This window comes from Homarus americanus, unplaced genomic scaffold (assembly GCF_018991925.1).
Source record: "Homarus americanus isolate GMGI-L3 unplaced genomic scaffold, GMGI_Hamer_2.0 scaffold39155, whole genome shotgun sequence".
NCBI lineage: Eukaryota > Metazoa > Arthropoda > Malacostraca > Decapoda > Nephropidae > Homarus > Homarus americanus.
The window spans coordinates 826,595-847,498 of NW_024737042.1; the positions used below are offsets into that span (position 1 = coordinate 826,595).

The 20,904-nt window shown below is 42.3% G+C and overlaps 1 protein-coding gene across 1 annotated transcript; it reads right to left on the bottom strand.

Annotated features, from left to right (window-relative positions):
• Nucleotides 1-832: 832 nt before the first annotated feature.
• On the bottom strand, nt 833-18,735 carry LOC121872763 (ubiquinone biosynthesis monooxygenase COQ6, mitochondrial-like). The gene is made up of 2 exons (XM_042375816.1): nt 18,641-18,735; nt 833-1,484 (listed from the first exon to the last, which is right to left on the bottom strand). The coding sequence occupies exons 1-2, from the start codon at nt 18,733-18,735 to the stop codon at nt 833-835; spliced, it is 747 nt and encodes a 248-aa protein (XP_042231750.1).
• Between the last annotated feature and the right edge of the window lie 2,169 nt (nt 18,736-20,904).

Sequence of the window (20,904 nt, forward strand, 5' to 3'; positions counted from 1 at the left end):
CACACGCAGACGCTCCAGATACAGACACTAACGCATACGCAGGTACAGACGTAGACGCTAACGCAGACGCAGACATTTACGCAGACGGCAGGTACAGATATAGACACTCACGCAGGTACAGACGTAGGCGCTCACGCAGACGCTCAGGCATAATAAATAATAATGGTTGCCCCTCGTGTACGACGATGGCCGGCCCTAGGGCCACCTAGGCGTGAATTTGTTTAAGGTGTAGAAACTGTCGCCAACACAACAACCACACCCTGAGTTAACAAGTTGCACGACCCAGTGTCAAGGAATATTCCGAGAAAACCGGACAACTCACCAACTTCACTGGCTAACCATTAGCCCGGAAAACGATCCACCAATCGATTAATATTCAGGTTCCTAATTACTGCTGGGGAGACAGAGGCAAATGGCGTAGAGAAACTTGCCCATATTTTCACCCTGCCCGGAGATCGAACCTGTGGCCACTCGCTTGCAAGGCGAGCATGCTGACCACTACACCACAGGTCACCGATGTCGGCACCAAGGAGGACGGTACTCTCGAGGGTGTCGGTGAGGGCCGCCACGTCACCGAACCTCAAGTTGATGCCCTGACCGGCCAGCGGATGTACGCGGTGCGCTGCGTCCTCTATAAGAGTGACCCTCGAAGCGACGTAGTGAACAGAGTGGCCGAGGCCCAAGGGGAAGGCTCCTCGTGTGGCAGGGACGACGGCACTCACGCTGTCGTACATCAGCGCTGCTACTGGGGGTGATCGTGTCCAGAATCTTCATCCATCTCTCGTGTACTGTCTGGACCATCTGATTGCTGCTGCCCTCGTCCCAGGCAGCTCTATTGAGGGCATCGGTAAACTCCTCGTCCGAAAGCAGTAAAAATTTTCGGGCGTGTTCCTTCGTGGTCGACCAGACGAGGGAACTGCGGCCATCCGATAGCGGCAGAAGAGCGACAGGGCCCGTGGGAAAGAGCCTTTGCCAGGCTGCAGTGTTGTCTACTGCCTCGGATAACTACAGCGTCGCCACAATGCCCATCTGGTCGTACTCCCAGCCCAGGTTTTGAGTGCCCATGGTCTGGTCGTACTAGAGACTTGGCACCGTCGACTCCTATCAGGAGATCTGCGGAGAGCTTCCTGCCGTCATGGAGAGAGATGGTCACTCGAGAGGAAGGGTCGAGAGGTAGCTCGTAACCTTCGACCTTTGTGTTGTATTCCACCTCCACCTGATCCGGTACTTGTTGCTTGATGGCGTGGAGGATGACGTCATTCTCGACGATGTGGGCGACGACATCCTCTTGATCTTGCTCGTCGAACGTCATCATCGCCTCGGAACACGACTCCCATAGCTGCATCCGTCTCACAGGCTGGGCTCGAATACCCTCGATGTGACCCCAAGCACCCAACTTGCGGAAGAGGTTCTGGGTGTGGCCGCTGAGATCACACACGCGGTTATTGAATTCCCCGGCGGAGTCCAGGACTTGTTTGGGGCCCCTTCCAGCAGCAAGATCCGTCTATCGCTAAATCTCTTATTCTGACCTAATGAAAAAGCCCAGAGACGACCACATCATAGTGTTCCACTTCCTCTTCTTCCCTCTTCTTCTCCTCTTCATCTCTCTTCCTCCTCTTCTTCTGTCCTTCCCTCTTACTGGACGAGATACACCTCATTCTCAGTTCCTGTCTCCTCCCCACCAGCCGGGAAGCTCTCAGTAGCGAGGAAAGACGTGAAGACAGGAACATACTGTGGAATAACAAGGAGGGAGGGAGAGACATAGGGAGGAAAGAAGGAAGTTGGGGGGGTGGGGAGGGGAGACGGGGAGATGAGGATAAAGGGAAGTGAAAAAAGATAAGGGGAGGTAATGTGGGGAGATGGTGTTAGACATTAAGGAAAGGACGAATGGAATGTAGAATATGGGGGAGGAAGGGGAGGATAGGGGAATGGGAGGAGGGGAAGAAGAGAAAGGAGAGGAGGAAGGGGAGGAGGAGAAGAGGAGAAAAATAGGAGGAGAAGGTTAAACATGATATTACTGCATCAACTAAAATTTTTATACGTAAGTGAAGGACTCTCTCTCTCTCTCTCTCTCTCTCTCTCTCTCTCTCTCTCTGTCCTACCGTATTTTCTCTTTCTGTCTCTCTGTCTATCTATAAAATAAATAATTTGTCTGTCTGTCTGTCGTCTGTTTCTCGTCTGTCTGTCTGTCTTAGGTGTGGCTGTCATAAGTAATTCACTACACAACGTTGACTCAAATTTATGTCAAGGTGTAAAGACTCGTTAGTACACCTGAGGGACCAATTACGTTCCTCTGTACCACCTGTGTGTATTGTACTACCCCTTACTGCTGTACCACCTGTGTGTATTGTACTACCCCTTACTGCTGCACCACCTGTGTGTATTGTACTACCTCTTACTGCTGTACCACCTGTGTGTATTGTACTACCCCTTACTGCTGTACCACCTGTGTGTATTGTACTACCCCTTACTGCTGTACCACCTGTGTGTTGTACCTCTTACTGCTGCTGTACCTTGTGACTCTTATGCTGTATTGTGTACCACCTGTGTGTGTGTACTACCTCTTACTGCTGTATCACCTTACTGCCTCTTACTGCTGTACCACCTGTGTGTGTGTACTACCTCTTACTGTACCCTGTGTGTGTGTACTACTTACCTCTGTGTGTGTGCTGTACCACCTGTGTGTGTACCCTCTTACTGCTGTACCTGTGTGTGTGCTTACTGCTGTACCACCTGTGTGTATTGTACCCTCTTACTGCTGTATCACCTGTGTGTATTGTACTACCCTCTTACTGCTGTACCACCTGTGTGTATTGTACTACTCTGCTATCACCTGTGTATTGTACTACTGCTGTACCACCTGTGTGTATTGTACTACCCCTTACTGCTGTACCATGTGTGTGTACCACCTGTGTGTATTGTACTGCTGTACCTCTTACTGCTGTATCACCTGTGTGTATTGTGTACCCTTACTGCTGTACCACCTGTGTGTATTGTACTACCCTTACTGCTGTACCACCTGTGTGTATTGTACTGACCTCTTACTGCTGTACCACCTGTGTGCTTGTACTACCCCTTACTGCTGTACCACACCTGTGTGTATTGTACTACCCCTTACTGTACCTGTGTGTATTGTACTACCCTTACTGCTTACCACCTGCACCACCTGTGTGTGTACTGCTGTACCACCTGTGTGTATTGTACTCACTATTGTACTACTGCTGTACCACCTGTGTTTGTGTGTCACCCCTCCACTGCTGTACCACCTGTGTATTGTACTTACTGCTGTACCCTTATGCTGTACCACCTGTGTGTATTGTACCCCTTACTGCTGCACTGCACCTGTGTGTATTGCTGTGTGTGTACTCACACTGTACCACCTGTGTGTATTGTACTACCCCACTGCTGTACCACCTGTGTGTATTGTACTACTTACTGCTGTACCACCTGTGTGTATTGTACTACCCCTTACCTGTACCACCTGTGTGTATTGTAATGCTGTCTGTGTGTGTGTACTACCCCTTACTGCTGTACCACCTCTGTGTATTGTATTACCCCTTACTGCTGTACCACCTGTGTGTATTGTACTACCCCTACTGCTGTCACCTGTGTGTATTGTACTACCCCTTACTGCTGTACCACCTGTGTGTGTGTACTACCCCTTACTGCTGTACCACCTGTGTGTATTGTACTATCTTACTGCTGTACCACCTGTGTGTATTGTTGTACTACCCCTTACTGCTGTACCACCTGTGTGTATTGTACTACCCTTACTGCTGTACCACCTGTGTGTATTGTGTATTGTACTATCCCTTACTGCTGTACCACCTGTGTGTATTGTACTACCCCTTACTGCTGTGTATTGTACTACCTACTGCTGTACCACCCTGTGTGTATTGTACTACCCCTTACTGCTGTACCACCTGTGTGTATTGTACTACCCCTTACTGCTGTACCACCTGTGTGTATTGTAATTACCCTTACTGCTGTACCACCTGTGTGTATTCTTTGTACACTCTTACTGCTGTACCACCTGTGTGTATTGTACTCCCTTACTGCTGTACCACCTGTGTGTATTGTACTTACTGCTGTACCACCTGTGTGTTGTACTAACTGCTGTGTGTATTGTACTACCCCCTGCTGTACCACCTGTGTGTATTGTACTGCTGTACCACCTGTGTGTGTACTGCTGTACCACCTGTGTATTGTACTACCCTACTGCTGTGTATTGTACTACCACTGCTGTACCACCTGTGTGTGTGCTGTACCACCTGTGTGTATTGTACTACCCCTTACTGCTGTACCACCTGTGTGTATTGTACTACCCCTTACTGCTGTACCACCTGTGTGTATTGTACTAGCCCTTACTGCTGTACCACCTGTGTGTATTGTACTACCCCTTACTGCTGTACCACAACTAAAGTCATGAACTAATCTGCGAGGAACTACTGTAAATCTTCTTCATCGCTGTAGGTCATGAGTGATGGCGAAAGAACTTGATCAAGAATCTTAATGAATCTTAAGTTTATTAGCTATAAAACCTTACCATGCAAGACGTTCAATCACCAACCCTTTTCTCACTCTCTCCTCAATGGAACTTTACGAGAGATAATTTACTGAAATGACCTTATCGGTCAAATAACAACGTACGGACGGGAAAAATCTTCGAAATGTGACAGGTGTTTGACGGAGAGGAAAAGTTCAAGGCTGATAGACAAGCTGTCAAGTAACTACGAGATGGGAGAATAATTTGATAGACTTACTGACAGTGGGACATAAAAATAATAAAAGATAAAGGGAGACGTGTGATAGGTGGTTGATGAATACAGAGCAATAGTTAGTGAAGGGGAAATGATTATTATACATAACATAGGTATACCAACTTTATAATATTGTCAACACCTGGGAATAACTCTACCTGTACTTTAGACCTAAATCTATACTTGTATCTAACGAATAAAGTTTCTCATTATGATTATTTAACGTAAATTAATAAAATATATATATATTGTGTTTAATGAATTTATACGATGCCCTGAATACAATAATATTTAATGAAATATTATTAAGTTGATTATACAGCATTTGAATTGGTACATAGATCACGCACGTTTACATGTAAGTATTATGAGAGAGAGAGAGAGAGAGAGAGAGAGAGAGAGAGAGAGAGAGAGACTCGGCTTCTCCTCCGTTAGGGTCTCAGCTGTGGTTGCTCTGAATGGAGGCCGCCTCGTCTTATTTTCAGGCACAAGATATATGGCCCTTGAGCTAGCTGTGAGGCGGCAACTTTATAGAGAGGTGAGGACTCTGGCAGTTTCCTGGGTTAGGTTAGGTGGGGAGGTGGAGGAGGGGAGGAGGTGACGGGGAGGAGGTGGGGAGGGAGAGAACAGGGGAGGAATGGAAAAGTGGAGGATGGGAGGACGAGAGAGGAATGGGGAAGGGGGGAAATAATAGGAGAAAGGGAATGAAATGGGGAAAGAGGGGGAATGATAAGGAAGAGAAGAGAAGACGAGGAAGTAGAGTGATGGGAAGATGAACAGGAATGGAGGGAGGATGGGGAGATGGACAAGAAAGGGGAGTGATAGAGAGGAGGAGAAGCTGAGGAAGATATATTCTGGTCCAAGAGGTGAGACGGGGAGATGGATGGATGGGTTGAGAGAGAGAGAGAGAGAGAGAGAGAGAGAGAGAGAGGACAGGTTGATGGACAAAGGGACGGTACACACGGACGGATGAACGGACGGAAAGACTCATCAATCTGACACACACGCACATCACCCATCCATAACGCACCACTTGTACTTATGCATAAAAAAAAAAAAACACGCTGAAAACTGCTGTCGAGTGAGTTGAGTCTATAGTCTCATAATGTCACACAGACAGACAGACAGACAGAGACAGACAGACAGACAGACAGACACTGCTGGGATACAAAAAATAAATTCCAGGAGTTATAGTCATAGTATTTTTCGTAATCGGGTCGTGTAGAGAGAGAGAGAGAGAGAGAGAGAGAGAGAGAGAGAGAGAGAGAGAGAGAGAGAGAGAGACCTCCACCTTATTTTACCTTCTCATGATGACCAGGACTTATTAGCGATTTTCCCAATAATATTATTATATGAGCAGAATAAACACAACTAAATAAATGAAAAATTTGTCCGGCTGTTTGTTAAGCGGCTATGACGTGGCTGATGTGAAGATCGTGTGATGTTGGTCTGAGTTGATGTGACTGAGGTGTGAATCGTGTGATGTTGGTCTGAGTCAAGGTTCACTCGCAGCTCGTAAAACTTAAGGAGCAAGACACTCTCAGGTTACGTCAGCTGACCACCGCAGGCGAGGGAAAAACATGAGGAAAAATAAACAAGATAGAAAAGGAAGCAAAAAGGAACAGAGAAAAGAATGAAAAGTTGAAAAAAATATGATTGATAAAGCGAGAAAAAGACAGGTAGACAGACAGACACAGACAGATAGACACAGACAGACAGACAGACACAGACAGAGAGACAGACAGAGTATAAGTTGCATCGAGGAAGTCACTGGTTGGAACTGAGAGATCACTCGCTGTCCTCCCTAAACGCGGTCATATTAATCCCACATTTTCTCATGAAAAGGTTTAATGGCACTGTCATTTTCACCTCATTTTCACAGACGATAAAAAAAAAAACTAAAGTTAGGAAAGGAAATGAGGAGTAAATTGATGATAAAACCTGATGGAGTAGAGACATTGTTGATAAAGGATAGTGGAGTCTTTTATAGGTACACCCAAGAGGTACTGTGTCGCGTGTGTGTGTGTGTGTGTGTGTGTGTGTGTGTGTGTCTCTCTCTCTCTCTCTCTCTCTCTCTCTCTCTCTCTCTCTCTCTCTCTCTCTCTCAAAAGAAATATGAACGTCAATATCCGGCTTTCACTGAGACGATTTTTCAACCTGCTGTCACCATCTTGGAAAAGGAAGATTTCTATCCATCTCTCTCTCTATCAGTTTCCAATTTCTCTGTTTCCCGCCGTTCAATAAGATGGCTCTTGAAGGACCTCCAATCCCCTCCCCTCCCTCCCCCAGGTTCTGACTTAAGATTCCTACACGGTATTCCCAGCAAAAGCCCCCTCCCTCCCTCCCCTACCCCCTCTGCCCCCATCACAGCAAAATAGAATCCACTACGGTGAGGTTGGTGCCGTAGGAACCTTCAAGTAGAGATCCTTTACAGCGATTTTAATGGCGTTAAGTGAAAGAATCCTTTATAGTGTTGTAGTGTAGGATCTATCGGGTGGTCCTCAAACAACAAATGATGTGAATAGATAATAATGTAGGAGAATAAAAATGCAGTAGGATGAGATAAACATGGAATAAGTGAATTACATCAAGAATACACAATAATAGCAAAAGACGTAAGAAAAAAAGACAATAAGGAAGAATAGGAATGAAAACTTTTGAGAAAATAACAGACACTTTTAGGGAGATACGAAGAAATACAAGAAATAATAAGAGAAGGAGAAAGAGGATAAAGAGAAGAAATAGCGATAAAGAAAGATGATCCTTCTGAATCATGTAAGGAAATTTGATAAAGACAGAAGTGAGGAGAAGAGAAATGGTCGAGAAGATGATAAATAGTGATGAGACAAGGAATAAAGCCAGATAAATCATAAGAGGTTAAAAGAGAATAAGATGTAAATAATGAAGAGGAAGAAGAGCGATGATGAAAGTAAATGATGAGAGTAATAATAATTTTGATTGATGTTAAGAGACGTGGGTAAAGTGTCGAGTGTGTGTGTGTGTGTGTGTGTGTGTGTGTGTGTGTGCGTGTGTGTGTGCGTGTGTGTGAACCTAAAAGCACTAATCACCACCTAAGGTCCTTGGCAACCCGGTGAAGTGGAAACTCTTGTAGCATATTCGTCTCTTTCATCAACAATTGCAACTCTCCCCCTCCCTCCCTCCGTGGCCTGCCTGCAGTTTAACCCCCTTTAACACCCCTTTAACCCCCCCTTTAGAAATATCAAGAGTAATAATATAACCCTCCCAGGAACGATCTTTCCCTCCTCACTAAGTCACCATCTAGAGGAGGCGAGAAATTCTTACAGTCTAGCCCGAGATCACGAGACTCTCACACGCTGACTTGTAATGAGACGATACAAAACTTATGTCCAGTTACAGTATGACGTTAAATGATCAGTAAAAAACAAATACTACTGTATAAACTGAGCTGTTCCTATAAGAAAAGTTAGCTGAAATGATCCTGTTTGGTAAGGTAACGAGAATGGCTAAGTATACTGAAACTAAATCACAGAGCGGACGTAAGGGAAGATAATGTGTGAAGTTGATCAATGTAAATAAACTTTTTTTTTATGTGGGAATTTATCACACAAGGGTCAAGAGTTGTAGAGTTCGCTGACCCACCTCAAACTCAGTCGACTACAGTACTCTCTCTCTCTCTCTCTCTCTCTTTCACGCACGCACGCACGCAATCCCCTCTCCTCCAAGGAGCACCTCAAACTTTCACTCCCAGCGCCTCAGTCTAACCAGGTGTAACCAATGATAACCTGACCTAATTTACTTAATCTAATTTAACTTAACCTTGTTTAGCCCAACTCAACCAAACCCAACCTAACCTAACGTAACCTAACCTACCCTTGGCAAGTCGTCAGGGTTAAATGATACCATAGAAGGTGTGGGAGAGTAATTGTGGGAGAGGCGGTGAATGAAAGAAGGCGTGGGAAATAAATATTTTAGATTGCGTTAAGGATTTTTAAGGATGGCGAAAGTTATCGGTGTTTAGTAATATCGACTTTACTATGTTTTCGCCTGTTGAGTATTTGCTGTCTGTCTGTCTGTCTGTCTCCGTTCTATCTATCTGTCTGTCTTTATCTATCTCTCGTCTGTCTGTCTGTCCGTCTGTCTGTCTCTTTCTCTCTCTTTGACATAAATTTTTCAATAGGTTTCCATCTCACGTCTTTAAATAATCCTCAGTAAAATTTCTCCTATTTTCACAGGATTAACAACCGCAATAAATAAACAACAGTGGCCATCCCATCACTACTCCCCCCCCCCCACCTCCCACACATACATCTGTCAACAAAACATAAGCCCGCATTAGAGGCAATCTATTAGCATGGGTAACTACGTTTACATCACTGTACACAAGAACAAAAGGAGACTTACTAATTGTCAGGTACTCAGGTGGTCAACAGCTCATCAACACACACAACCACGTAAACACTCACCTGTGGGCAGATAAGACGTAATTAGTTATATTTACAACAACAACAAATACAAGAAAAAGAATAACAATAATAATAATAATAATAATAATAATAATAATAATAATAATAATAATAGCCAAAACGCAACAGAAAGAGAACTCAGATCACGACTAACTTAAATGTCTACTACGCGAACAGTAGCAGTATGAGAAATAAATTAGATGAAGTCAAGAGCTTTCGTCTGTACTGAAAAACTCGATAAAACAACATTCACCGAAACATGGAATTAATTTACTCACCGGAGTTATCTGTCGAATACCAAATTAAGGAGATGATTTGAAGTGTAGAATCAATAAGGAAATAAAAACTGAATCGAGGACAAAAAAACAATTTGGATAGAATTAACTGATGATAGGGAAAAATTATTAATCATAGGAGTAATATACAGACCTCCTACTCTCGATAAGGGTTAATTGGCAACTTATTTGGGATGAAACACACAGGGCATCCAGATATAACTAATTCTGTATAGTAGGCGACTTTAACTTCAGTCAAATACATTGGGCTCACTTTATGGGTAACTCAGACTCAGAGGATTTCCTTCAAACAGTTCAGGACTTTCCTAAGTCAACATAAATCCGAGCTCACCCGGGGTAATAATATACTAGATTTAGTTCCGTCTAATGGGGAAAACCTCATTAGTAATGTCGAGGTAGGGGAACGAACTAGCTGACAGAGATCACAAAGAAGTTTGATTCAAAATAAGACAATGACTTTCGCAAAAACTTCATTAAAGTCCCAGGTTTCAGAGGGCAAACTTTGATAGGTTGATGAGGCAGCTGAGAGAAGGGGTATTACGTTTGGGGGTGAATTACATGACCTCACGTGAACTGGTAAATAACGTGACCTCACGCAACGTACCCTTTATCTGGTGACCTAACAACGATAACCTCACAAAATATGACCGCTGAAGGTGACCTGACCACAAGATATAAGGTTGACGAGTACCATAACAAGTTAAATAACGAGTTACTTAATGCACAAAAGCAGAATATGCCATACAGAAAACTCAGATAAAATAACATTGACCCCAAATGGATAAATAATTATTTAAAGAATATTATTGGACAAAGAAAGGCTATAGGTAGGAGAATAAATCATGGTGAAGTTTTCCTCCGAGATTATTATAAGGTATTGGCCGGTAGGGTTAAGACCGAGATAAGACAAGCCAAGAGGAATAATGAACTGAAGGTAGCAAGGGAGGCGAAGTCAAACCCCAAGGGATTCTTCCAAATGTATCAAACTAAAACACGAGAAAAGATTGGACCAATACAGTCAGATACCGGCGAGCTAACTGATAACGACGGAGAAATGAGCAATAATCTGAACACATATTATTGAACAGTTTTCACCACCGAAAATTTAAACATGATACCCGAGGCACCGACTCTATTCAGAGGTAGCGAAGAAAATAGATTAAGCGAGATAGTTATGACTAATAAAGATGTTAGTAAACAAACAAACCTAACAAGTCACCAGGTGCCGATGAGATATTTGCCAGAGTATTAAAGCAATGTAAGGAAGAACTTAGTATGCCCTTAGCAAATTTGCTTAACATGTCAATAAAAACGGGCGTAGTACCAGAAACTTGGAGGATAGCGAATGTGATACCGATTTTCAAGAAGGGAGATAGATCACTATCCTTTGACTACCGTCCAGTCAGTTTAACATCAATGGTAGGCAAATTACTGGAAGCAATAATTTCAAACTCTATTCGAAATCACCTCGAGAATAACGAGTTGATCAATGATTCCCAACATGGCTTGACAAGTGGGCGTTCATGTCTAACAAATCTATTATCATTCTTTTCAAATTTTTTCGAATCAGTGGATGACGGACACGATTATGATGTGGTATATCTTGACTTTAGCAAAGCCTTCGACAAGGTCACCCACGAAAGACTAATACGTAAAGTGGAGGCTCATGGAATTGGAGGAGATATTCTAAAATTGATTAGGGCGTGGTTACAGGACAGGAAACAGCGAGTATGCATTAACGGCACTAAATCAGATTGGGGTAACGTCACTAGTGGAGTACCCCAAGGCTCAGTACTTGGACCATTACTATTTAATATATGCATAACCGGCATAGATATAGGCGTAGACAGCAACATAAGTAAATTTGCTGATGACACTAAAATAGGGCGTATAATTAAATTTGACGAGAGCTCCGAAAAACTAAAGGAAAATCTAAAAAAATAAATCGAGTGGTCTGAAAAATGCCAGATGGAATTTAATGTGGAAATGTAAAGTACTTAGTCTAAGAGATGTAAACACAGAAACCAGATAACAGATGAACAACGTCGACATAGAGAAATCCGACTGTGAGAAAGATTTAGGGGTAATGATAAGTAGAAATCTTAAAAAAAGACAACAATGTGTATTTGCTCGAAACAAGGCTAACAAAGTACTTGGGTTCATACAAAGGAGTATCAGTTACGAAACATAAGAATGGAGGAAACTGCAGCAGGCCTATTGGCCTATACTGGGCAGTCCTATTTATACCCAACCCTTATCGCTCATATATCTGTCCAACCTATGTTTGAAGCTATCCAGAGTATTCGAGTTAATGATGATGTTTGGTAACTTGTTTCACTCATCCACTACTCTATTTCCAAACCAATGTTTACCTATCTCGTGCCTAAATCTAATTTGTCTAATTTAAAATCATTGGTACGAGTTCAATCCTGGTTGGATAGTTTGAGTACCGTTGTTACATCACCTTTGTTCAGCCCTGACTTCCATTTACACACCTCGATCATATCACCCCTCACTCTACGTCTCTCGAGGGAGTGCAAATTAAGATGCTTTAACCTGTCTCTGTACTCAAGGTTCCTAATGCCCAGGATTACACTTGTCGTTCTCCTCTGAATTCTTTCTAGGGATTCTATATCCCTTCTGTAGTACGGTGAGCCAGGAGTTGGGTCTAAACGGGATTGCCTAGTATGGGCCAATAGGCCCGCGGCAGTTTCATACGTTTCAACTAGCAATAATCGCACCTCGGATAAACCTCATTGGTTACGATACTCTCACTTTCTACACACTCTTCTTTGACGTTTCTCTTCCCTTTGATCTGCCACAAGAAAGGCAGCCGGGCCATCGAAAACTGCTTTACCTTCACCTGGGCAGAATATTTATACCATCCAGTAGTAGATAATATTCTTACAGTCTTCATAAGGTCAAAGTTCACTCGGTTATTATCTTCAGGAGGTCATACTACAACCCATGTTTCAATTCAGGTGTTTTTGCATTTATATATGAGAAGTAATTGAGGTGTCTGTTCTCTACGATCTTTCTACATCTTTCACTAATAACTGTGTACATGTTAGGATCTCCCGGGGCCAGTTATAGTACCAGTTAGTATCTCACAAGGCTATTGACTGCAGATTTGAGGTGACAGTGGTACTTATGGGTGGTGGTAGTGAGTGGTATTGTGGTAGAAGTATTTGTGGTAGTAGTGGTGGTGGTGGTTAAGACATGTGGGTGATGGTGGTAGTAAAGGCATTGCTAGTGGTTGTGGTAGAGGCATTAATGGTTGGTTGTAATGGTGGTGGTTGTGGAGATACTAGAGGACTGTGGTAGTGGGTTGTGATGGTGGTAGTGGTACTGGGGGGGGTTGTGATGGTGGTAGTGGTGCTGGTGGAGGTGATGATGGTAGTACAGTATGTGGTGGTAATGGTAGTAGGAGATTATGGATGTTTATAGTAGTGATGATAGTATATGGTGGTGAATGGTTATGGTGGTGATAGTAGTAGGTAGTGGTGGTGAGTGGTTGTGGTGGTGATGATAGTAGGTGGTGGTGGTGGTAGGTGGTGATGGTGGGTATAAGCAGATGGTGGTAGTGGTGGTGGTAGAGTTGGTGGGTGCAGGTGGATAGTGGTAATAGTGGTAGGTGGTGGTGTTAGTGGGTGCAGGTGGATAGTGGTAATAGTGGTAGGTTGTGGTGTTTGTGGATGCAGGTGGATAGTGGTAATAGTGGTAGGTGGTGGTGGTGTTGGTGGGTGGGAGGCCCTCCGTCAGTAGTGATCAGTATGCCTGGTGGTTCTCTGCCCGTGGCGAGGTATTGATTGCTGCCTCCGCCCTCACACCCACTACTACATCGCCGCCGCCCGGAGAGCTCCCTACCTCGCTCTTGGCCCTTGCTGCTACCAGGATGAACAACGACAACTAATATCCCTTTCAACGAGTATAGTCAGGTCTTTACTTTCTTTACCAGGACGGACAACGAAAAGTAGTTTGTCTCTCAGTTGTATAACGTAACTTTATCCAACATAATAAACTAAACCTAAACCAAATTACATTTACTTAGGAGATAATACAATGCGGTTTTGTTTGTTGGTTACTAGAGCCTGCAGGCAATAGGGTTATATTTTTTTCTCAGTAGTTATTACGAAACGTGTCACCGACTAGTTACTGATGTATCCCCTCTACATTGTACTAAAATCTGATGAGAGTGAACATTCAGGCAAGACCTTTTTTGTACCTTTAAATAAATATATGCAGAGTACACAAAGAAAAATGTATAATATAACGACTCAAAAACTTAATACCAAGGTGGTGGAACTCTTTAGCCAAATACGTAATAACATATAAAATACAGAGGCATGAAAGATATTCGTATAAGGAAATGGTCAGAGTACCAGATAAAGATAAGTTAGCCTGTATTAGGTGTATGTGGGGTTTGGTGTATGATAGAAAACAGGAATTTTATCATTATAGAAAACCTGATTTTAGGGGAGGCTGCGACAAACCAAGGGAACATTTGATTAATTGTATGCAACAAACATAGTTAAACGGCTCCTGTTATATAAAATTTAGAGATTTTGTTTAAATAAGTAAGAAAAAAGTATTTATTCATTTTGGTAATAAAAGAGAAAACGGTTACCACAAGAAGGATTTTATGAAATACGTTTTTTCCCCCAGATGTTGTTTGGGTGATAGCAAGTATTAAAACGATCCAACTTTTTCCTTTAATTTAATTGTTTTCTATTTTTTTTTTCGTCTTCTTCCACTCTTCGATTCATAAATCACCTGTAGTGGGAAGTGCATGAAAGAAAATGAAAATTACATGGTAAGAAATACGACGAAAAACTGATCATAAGGCAGTAATGAAAAGTCTCTACGTGTTTTGTAGGCGTCAGCTCTCCTGTGGCGACCATCGTGCTGGACCGCTCTAAAGAATAAGGGAGTGAAACCGGTCTTGTCAACATGTACAAGAGACGATGAAGGATCATATCGGGGGCTTGTCATACCATAATAATTGATGGCTTGCTGCCTTTTGTTTCTTATTTTATAGGATACATTTTCCTGATTCCCTACTCTATGTCTTTGTAAATACTTTATCGGTTCCAAAACCTCTTCTACGTGTATAGGATTAGCATCATATGGCTGAGACTGAACTCCACAATAGGGGATTGGATATTATACGTTTTAATTTGGAGTTGCGTTTGATTCGAAGTCAACTGTATGTTCCACAAGGAGACGATTTGGCTCATGAACGCAATTATGGCGTCGTCTACTGAAAATATATGTTATCGAAAGCTTGTTGAGGATCAAGACTATGTTGAAGACTAAATAAGTGATCATGTACTTCTTGGACGGACGTGCAAGTGTCCAAAATGCGACAGGGAAGTGACATTCAACCGATTTTATTTGTTTCAGTGTAACACACGACCTCACTATTAAGGTGAGGTCCTTCTGCTGCTAGGGGGTCCGGGGGGGATTTTGCAACTTAATACGACTAAACAACTTCATATGACGGGGATTCCGGGTTAGAAGGTTAGGTATGTTTGGTAGGTCAATTTCTGTTAGATTTTGTGCATTGTCGTATCCATTTTTTTATTTAGTAACATGCAAATAACATCTCTAGAAATTTTGGTGCAATTCCATAAGTTTCTTCTGTAATAACTGTTTCATCTATCCATCTTTTTTATGTCGAGATTATAAGCGAGTATATGTGAGGTATACTTGTATGGTGTTGTTGTTTACTATACAATACTCAATTATACAACTTCTCTGTGCTATTATTTATTCCTTTATCTATCTCTTCATTTTCGTGCTTGTTGATTAACTTCTTTTTAAAATTACTAAAAATATTATTACATTATTTTCTTTTTCCTCTTTGTGTCTATCATTGTTTCATGTACTGTCTCCTTTTTGAGGTCATTCTCTGCTGTACACGGAAATAAAGGCCAGATATTTTCTCCCTCTATCCCACACCTGATCACCACCACACTATCCCCCCACACTTGATCACCACCACACTACCACACTATCCCCCACACTGATCACCACCCCCCCACACTTGATCACCACCACACTATCCCCTCACGCTTGATCACCACTACACTATCCCTCTCACCTTGATCACCACCACACTATCTCCCCACACTTGATCACCACCACACTATCCCCCACACTTGATCACCACCACACTATCCCCTCCACACTTGATCAACACCACACTATCCCCCCACACTTGATCACCACCACACTATCTCCCCCACACTTGATCACCACCACACTATCCCCCACACTTGATCACCACCGCACAATAATTCATCTCTTACTGTTACTACTAAGAAAGCGGCAGCAGCAGGAGCAGCATTGTCAATCAAAGTTACACTTCTTATTGCCCCCTGCTAAGGGTTACCGCTCTATGAATAACGGAGTCAGGTGAACTAAGTAATCAATGAATAACAAATATAAATCAACAAAACAAATAACACGAAGCACACATGCTCACAGTCACCCTACATTTGCACCAGACGTATATTCATTCACGGAGAGTTATCGTTCCCGACACACATACATATATCCAGTTATTATCTTTCCCTGTTGGAGTATCATAATAAATTCAGCTGATAAATTACAACGCTCTGGAGGTTACACACGACACACGTTTCGTCAAGACCAGAAGAAAGCTATTAAAAGTAAATGTAACGATCATTGGTAGACGTCATGAGAGCGCTACCTCCAATATTATGTTGTAATACAAGTGACCAACGTAACACCAGGGGTAAGGTAAGGGAGCACAGGTCCACTAAGAGCACGAGAGAAGCTTCATATGTGTAAAGTTTGGTAAATGGCCAGAGAAAGGTGATGTAATATACACTGACAGGCTTTGATGTCAAATTCTGTGATGCGGGGAACAAACTTCTTTAAGCCGAGAGGGAAACGTAAATAAAACGGAAAATTTAATACATGATGTAATATAATCAATAAATTATATTATATAATATGAGAAACATAACAATGTCAATATTGTAGTACTTACTTATAACTTAACACCGGCTACACGAGAACAATATCTGGGGTCTACCAGGTGAGTGTGAGCTGGTGACCCCACAGCCTGGTGACCCCATTCATACCCAAGTGTCTGGCATTAACCGTGTTCTTCAGTGTCTTCAAGTACCAGATCAATAAGCGTTTCTAGAGAATATGTCTTGATACAATGTTAAGATACTTGAAGGAAGAAATGCAAATACGGTCTCCACAAATATCTGTCTAAATGTTTCCATGTATTCCTAAAAGACTTACGCTGTTAGTCACTATAGTTCTTGAAATGTTATAGAAATCAATGTATTTTTTCTGTAAATTAAGCATTAACCCTTTACTAATATTCCACTATAAACAGAATTACAAATATCTACGCGACTCTTCTCAGAAAAGGTTACGTTACAAACCACGTTACTCGAACATTTCTAAAAATTTACCCAAATGTTTTGAAGAAAATGGTATATTTATGTCCATTACGTTTGTTTACATTCTTCACCTCTCTCTCCAGTTGCTGTTTACATGGGTATCGCTCGAGAAACACAAACTTTCCAATTTTCTTGAAAGTTTGTCCAGTTATGATTGGAATTTGTTTACCATGTTATTAACCCCATGCGTACGATGGCAGCCCATTGATTGCGATGACTTAACCCTTTTAATATGATGATTTAACCCCTTGAGTATGATGAATTTGTTATCTTCCATTTACCTGTTGCAATCACTGATGAAGATCCTTAGGTACTCTGGAAGTAACAAAATAAATATTCATGGGTTAAGTTTTCAAACCATTTATTAAGAAAATAAACTATTGCACAATAATTAGGATATCACCGTAATTAACGCTATATGCTGTGAGCGTTAATAAAAGATGAAGCTTGTGTGTAACGAGCTTCTTGAACACACATTTGACGTGTGCGAGAGAGAGGAACTGACTGGGTAGAAACCGGGTACTCAAATGCTGACCCAGGCATTCAAGGTGCAGGGCGATCAGTGGAAAAACTCTCTCACGTGTACAGTCCCCTTCACTAGTGCGTTTACAGAGGCTTATCATATAAACATTACACAAATCATTATCATTGAGGTATTTGCTTTAATATTGTTCTCACTTGATTCCATAGAATGTTTACTATTGCTTGTTTCCTTCTGTAAACAAACACAGGGCTGTCACACTGCACAAAGCATGATGAGCCCTGTACAATTATGATTAGTCACTGCTCATAGTCTAGTTACCGTGGGTGGTGTAATTATTTAAACATAATACAACTTAACCTCTTGAGTACTATGAATTAACCCTCTTGAAGACGATGACAACCCCTCAAGTACGATGATTTAACCCCTTGAGTAAGAAGATATATTTTCAAGTACGAAGACTTAACCCCTTTGAGTACAATGATATATCCCCCTTGAGTATGATGACTTAACTCCCTCAAGTACGATGACTTAACCTCCTGTGTACGATGACTTAATCCTCTAAGTACAATAGCTACGTCCATTGGGTACGAAGTCTTGAACTAATCATTGCGAATTACTGTTTCCTCGACCAAGACCCCATCGTACTCATGGGTGAACTCATCGTACTCAGAGGGTTAAGCCTCCATACTCAGGGGTTAGTACACCGTATTCAGGGCCTTAACTCATCGTACTCAGAGGGTTAAGTCTCCATACTCAGGGGTTAAGACATCGTATTCAGGGCCTTAACTCATCGTACTCAGAGGGTTGAATCATTGTGCTCAATGGGGCATCATCATAGTTTATGGGTCAGATTATCATTCACTATGTAGTGGTATGAGGCCTTATGTAGTGGTATGAGGCATTGCGTAGTGATATAAGGTATTGTGTAGAGGTATGAACCGCAAGCAAAAGAAAAAAGGAAAGTGCCATCTATATAGATTTAGGTAGTGTTATATTCCAGCGGTAAAACAATGATTTTAGTTGTTGAGACGAATGTATTATTTGGCTAATTACCCTAAACTACAGCTGAGGTTACGATATTAATGTTAAAGGAACCAATGTAGTGCCATTATGAGAGTGCCAACCCGGGCTATTAATCATCTGGAAAAACTCTCATTCCGTGTGCCATGCGCGCCGTGGGGTGTGAATACCTGTTGATTACTTTACCCACCTGCTTGTCAGTCCACCTTCAGCATCAGGTGTCGCAGGACGCTCGCTTGAATCAGGAAGCTCACTGTGGTCCACTTGGTCTAGTTTATCTCTCATACTTAGGAATTCGAGCGACTTTCAAAGCTTCGGTCTCCAAATACCTGGGGTGAGGCACAAGAGACCACCAGAGACAGAAATTGATACATGAAGTTCAATTTCATCATTTCGGTTTCCATTGTTCAGCTCGAATGACTTTCAGAACTTGTAGGTACTCCTTAAAAGTCTGCTGCTTTGTTTCGCTCTCCATAAATGAGGTCCAGGATACTTTCAGACGCTTAAGTACTGACTGAGGAGGTTCTGATACATAGTTCTCGTCTTCAGCATCTGCCAAAGGATCATTCAAAGCGGCAAGGCGTTCTCTGCGCTGCTGCATCTTCGTTTCGATCTTCAACAGTGAAGTCAAATAGATCTTTTAAACCCACTCTCCACTCACTTGACATCCTGCTACTTCATTCTGAACCTCTGTACATCGTCACAGGTGCCACCTAACCCGGAAGACCTCCCTGATGTAAAACTCAACCTGCGAGACCAGTTAGGCTTTGAAGTCACTTAAAAATCGCTAAACTTCGTCGTGGCTCAAATGGGAGAATATGTAAATTGCTAAATGACTTGTGGCTTCAGTTCGATCTCTACCAAGGCACTGAGAACCCCCCGAGAGAGTCCTTGAGAACCTGTAGCTTCATCAGGACCTTTGCTATGGCGCCACAGAGGACTCCAACGCCCAAAGGACTCCTGTACCCGAGCCTCGTACTGTTGCTGATGATGGTGTACTCAACGTCCTGTAAGTCTCAGCTTAATTTTTCTAATGTTGCCGCCATTGTTGGTGAACTTAGCCTTAGGTAAGTCTCATGTATACTGCTGTTGCCACACACACACACACACACACACACACACACACACACGCACACACACACACACACACAATGTTAATGTCTCCATCCTCAAGTAATAATAAACGCCCATAAGACAAACACCGTTATTGTAGACATTAGTTTATGTCATGTTTCACCATCAGTAGCAAAAGGTCCATCTCCTCCTAAGTCCCCCATCTTTGTCAATACCGATGTGTTAATGACCACTAACGTAAATAATAATAGTTTGTTGTTCTTATGGAAAAATGATGATGATGATGATAATGATGATGATGATGATGATGATGATGATGATGATACAGTGGAAAAACTAATTAAGGATAATTATACCTAAATTATACATACAGATACAAACACGGGAGTCTTAATTCGTCATATCACCTGATAATAGTTATGTCACCTGATGTATAGTGTGAAGACAGGTGAAAAAATTATTATCTAACATTTTTTTTCTAACAGGAGTCTTATTTCTTCCTCTGTTAATTTCAACGGTAGTTTCGCTCTTGCTCTGTTAGTTTCAACGGAGCATCATCATCACTGTTAGTTTCAATGGGGTTTCATTTTTGTTCTGGTAGAATCAACGGGAGTTTTATTTTCCTTTGTTTATGAACACAATAAAGACTCTAAAAAACATCTCCATCGGGAATACATTGAAGGAAATTCTATTTGACCAACCAGAGAGCCGCAGTGTTCTCAATGGTTCCTTTGTGAAGTATTCCTCATTACTCACCAAGAACTTCAATATAAAGGTAAAATGGCCTCAAAACTACACTGAGACTCTTTTATCAACAAATTGAAATATTTACAGTTCAAGGTGACACACACACACACACACACACACACACACACACACACACACACGACTACTATTTCTACTTTGCTGTCACTCAGAATCGAGTATGACGATCATCCAGCTATGATAAAATTCTATGAGGTATTACGGATGTCACCTTCGTTGGTGAGTTCTGAGGTGACTAAAGAGGCCGATACGGGACCGGCAGGGTCATCTACAGATGCTGCATGTGTGGAGGCTATATCTAGTGCGGGAGGGGCGGTGGCAGCGTCTTTCCAGCATTGGTGCTTGTCTGCCTCGGTATACAGTCGGGCTAACTCGAAAGTATTGACACCTTCTCGTGTGGTGCTCCTCCAAGCGTTACGATGTTGAGTGATCGTCTCCCAGGTGAGGGGGTCGGTTTGCCACGTTTTCAGGTTTGTCTTAAGACTATCCTTATAACTTTTCAATTGCCTGCCAACGTCGTGAGGCGCTCGTTGATCTCAACAGGCATTTCATTTAGCCTATGTAAGATGAATTGGCGGATGGCAAAGCCAACTCCATATATGCTGTTCTCTCTGC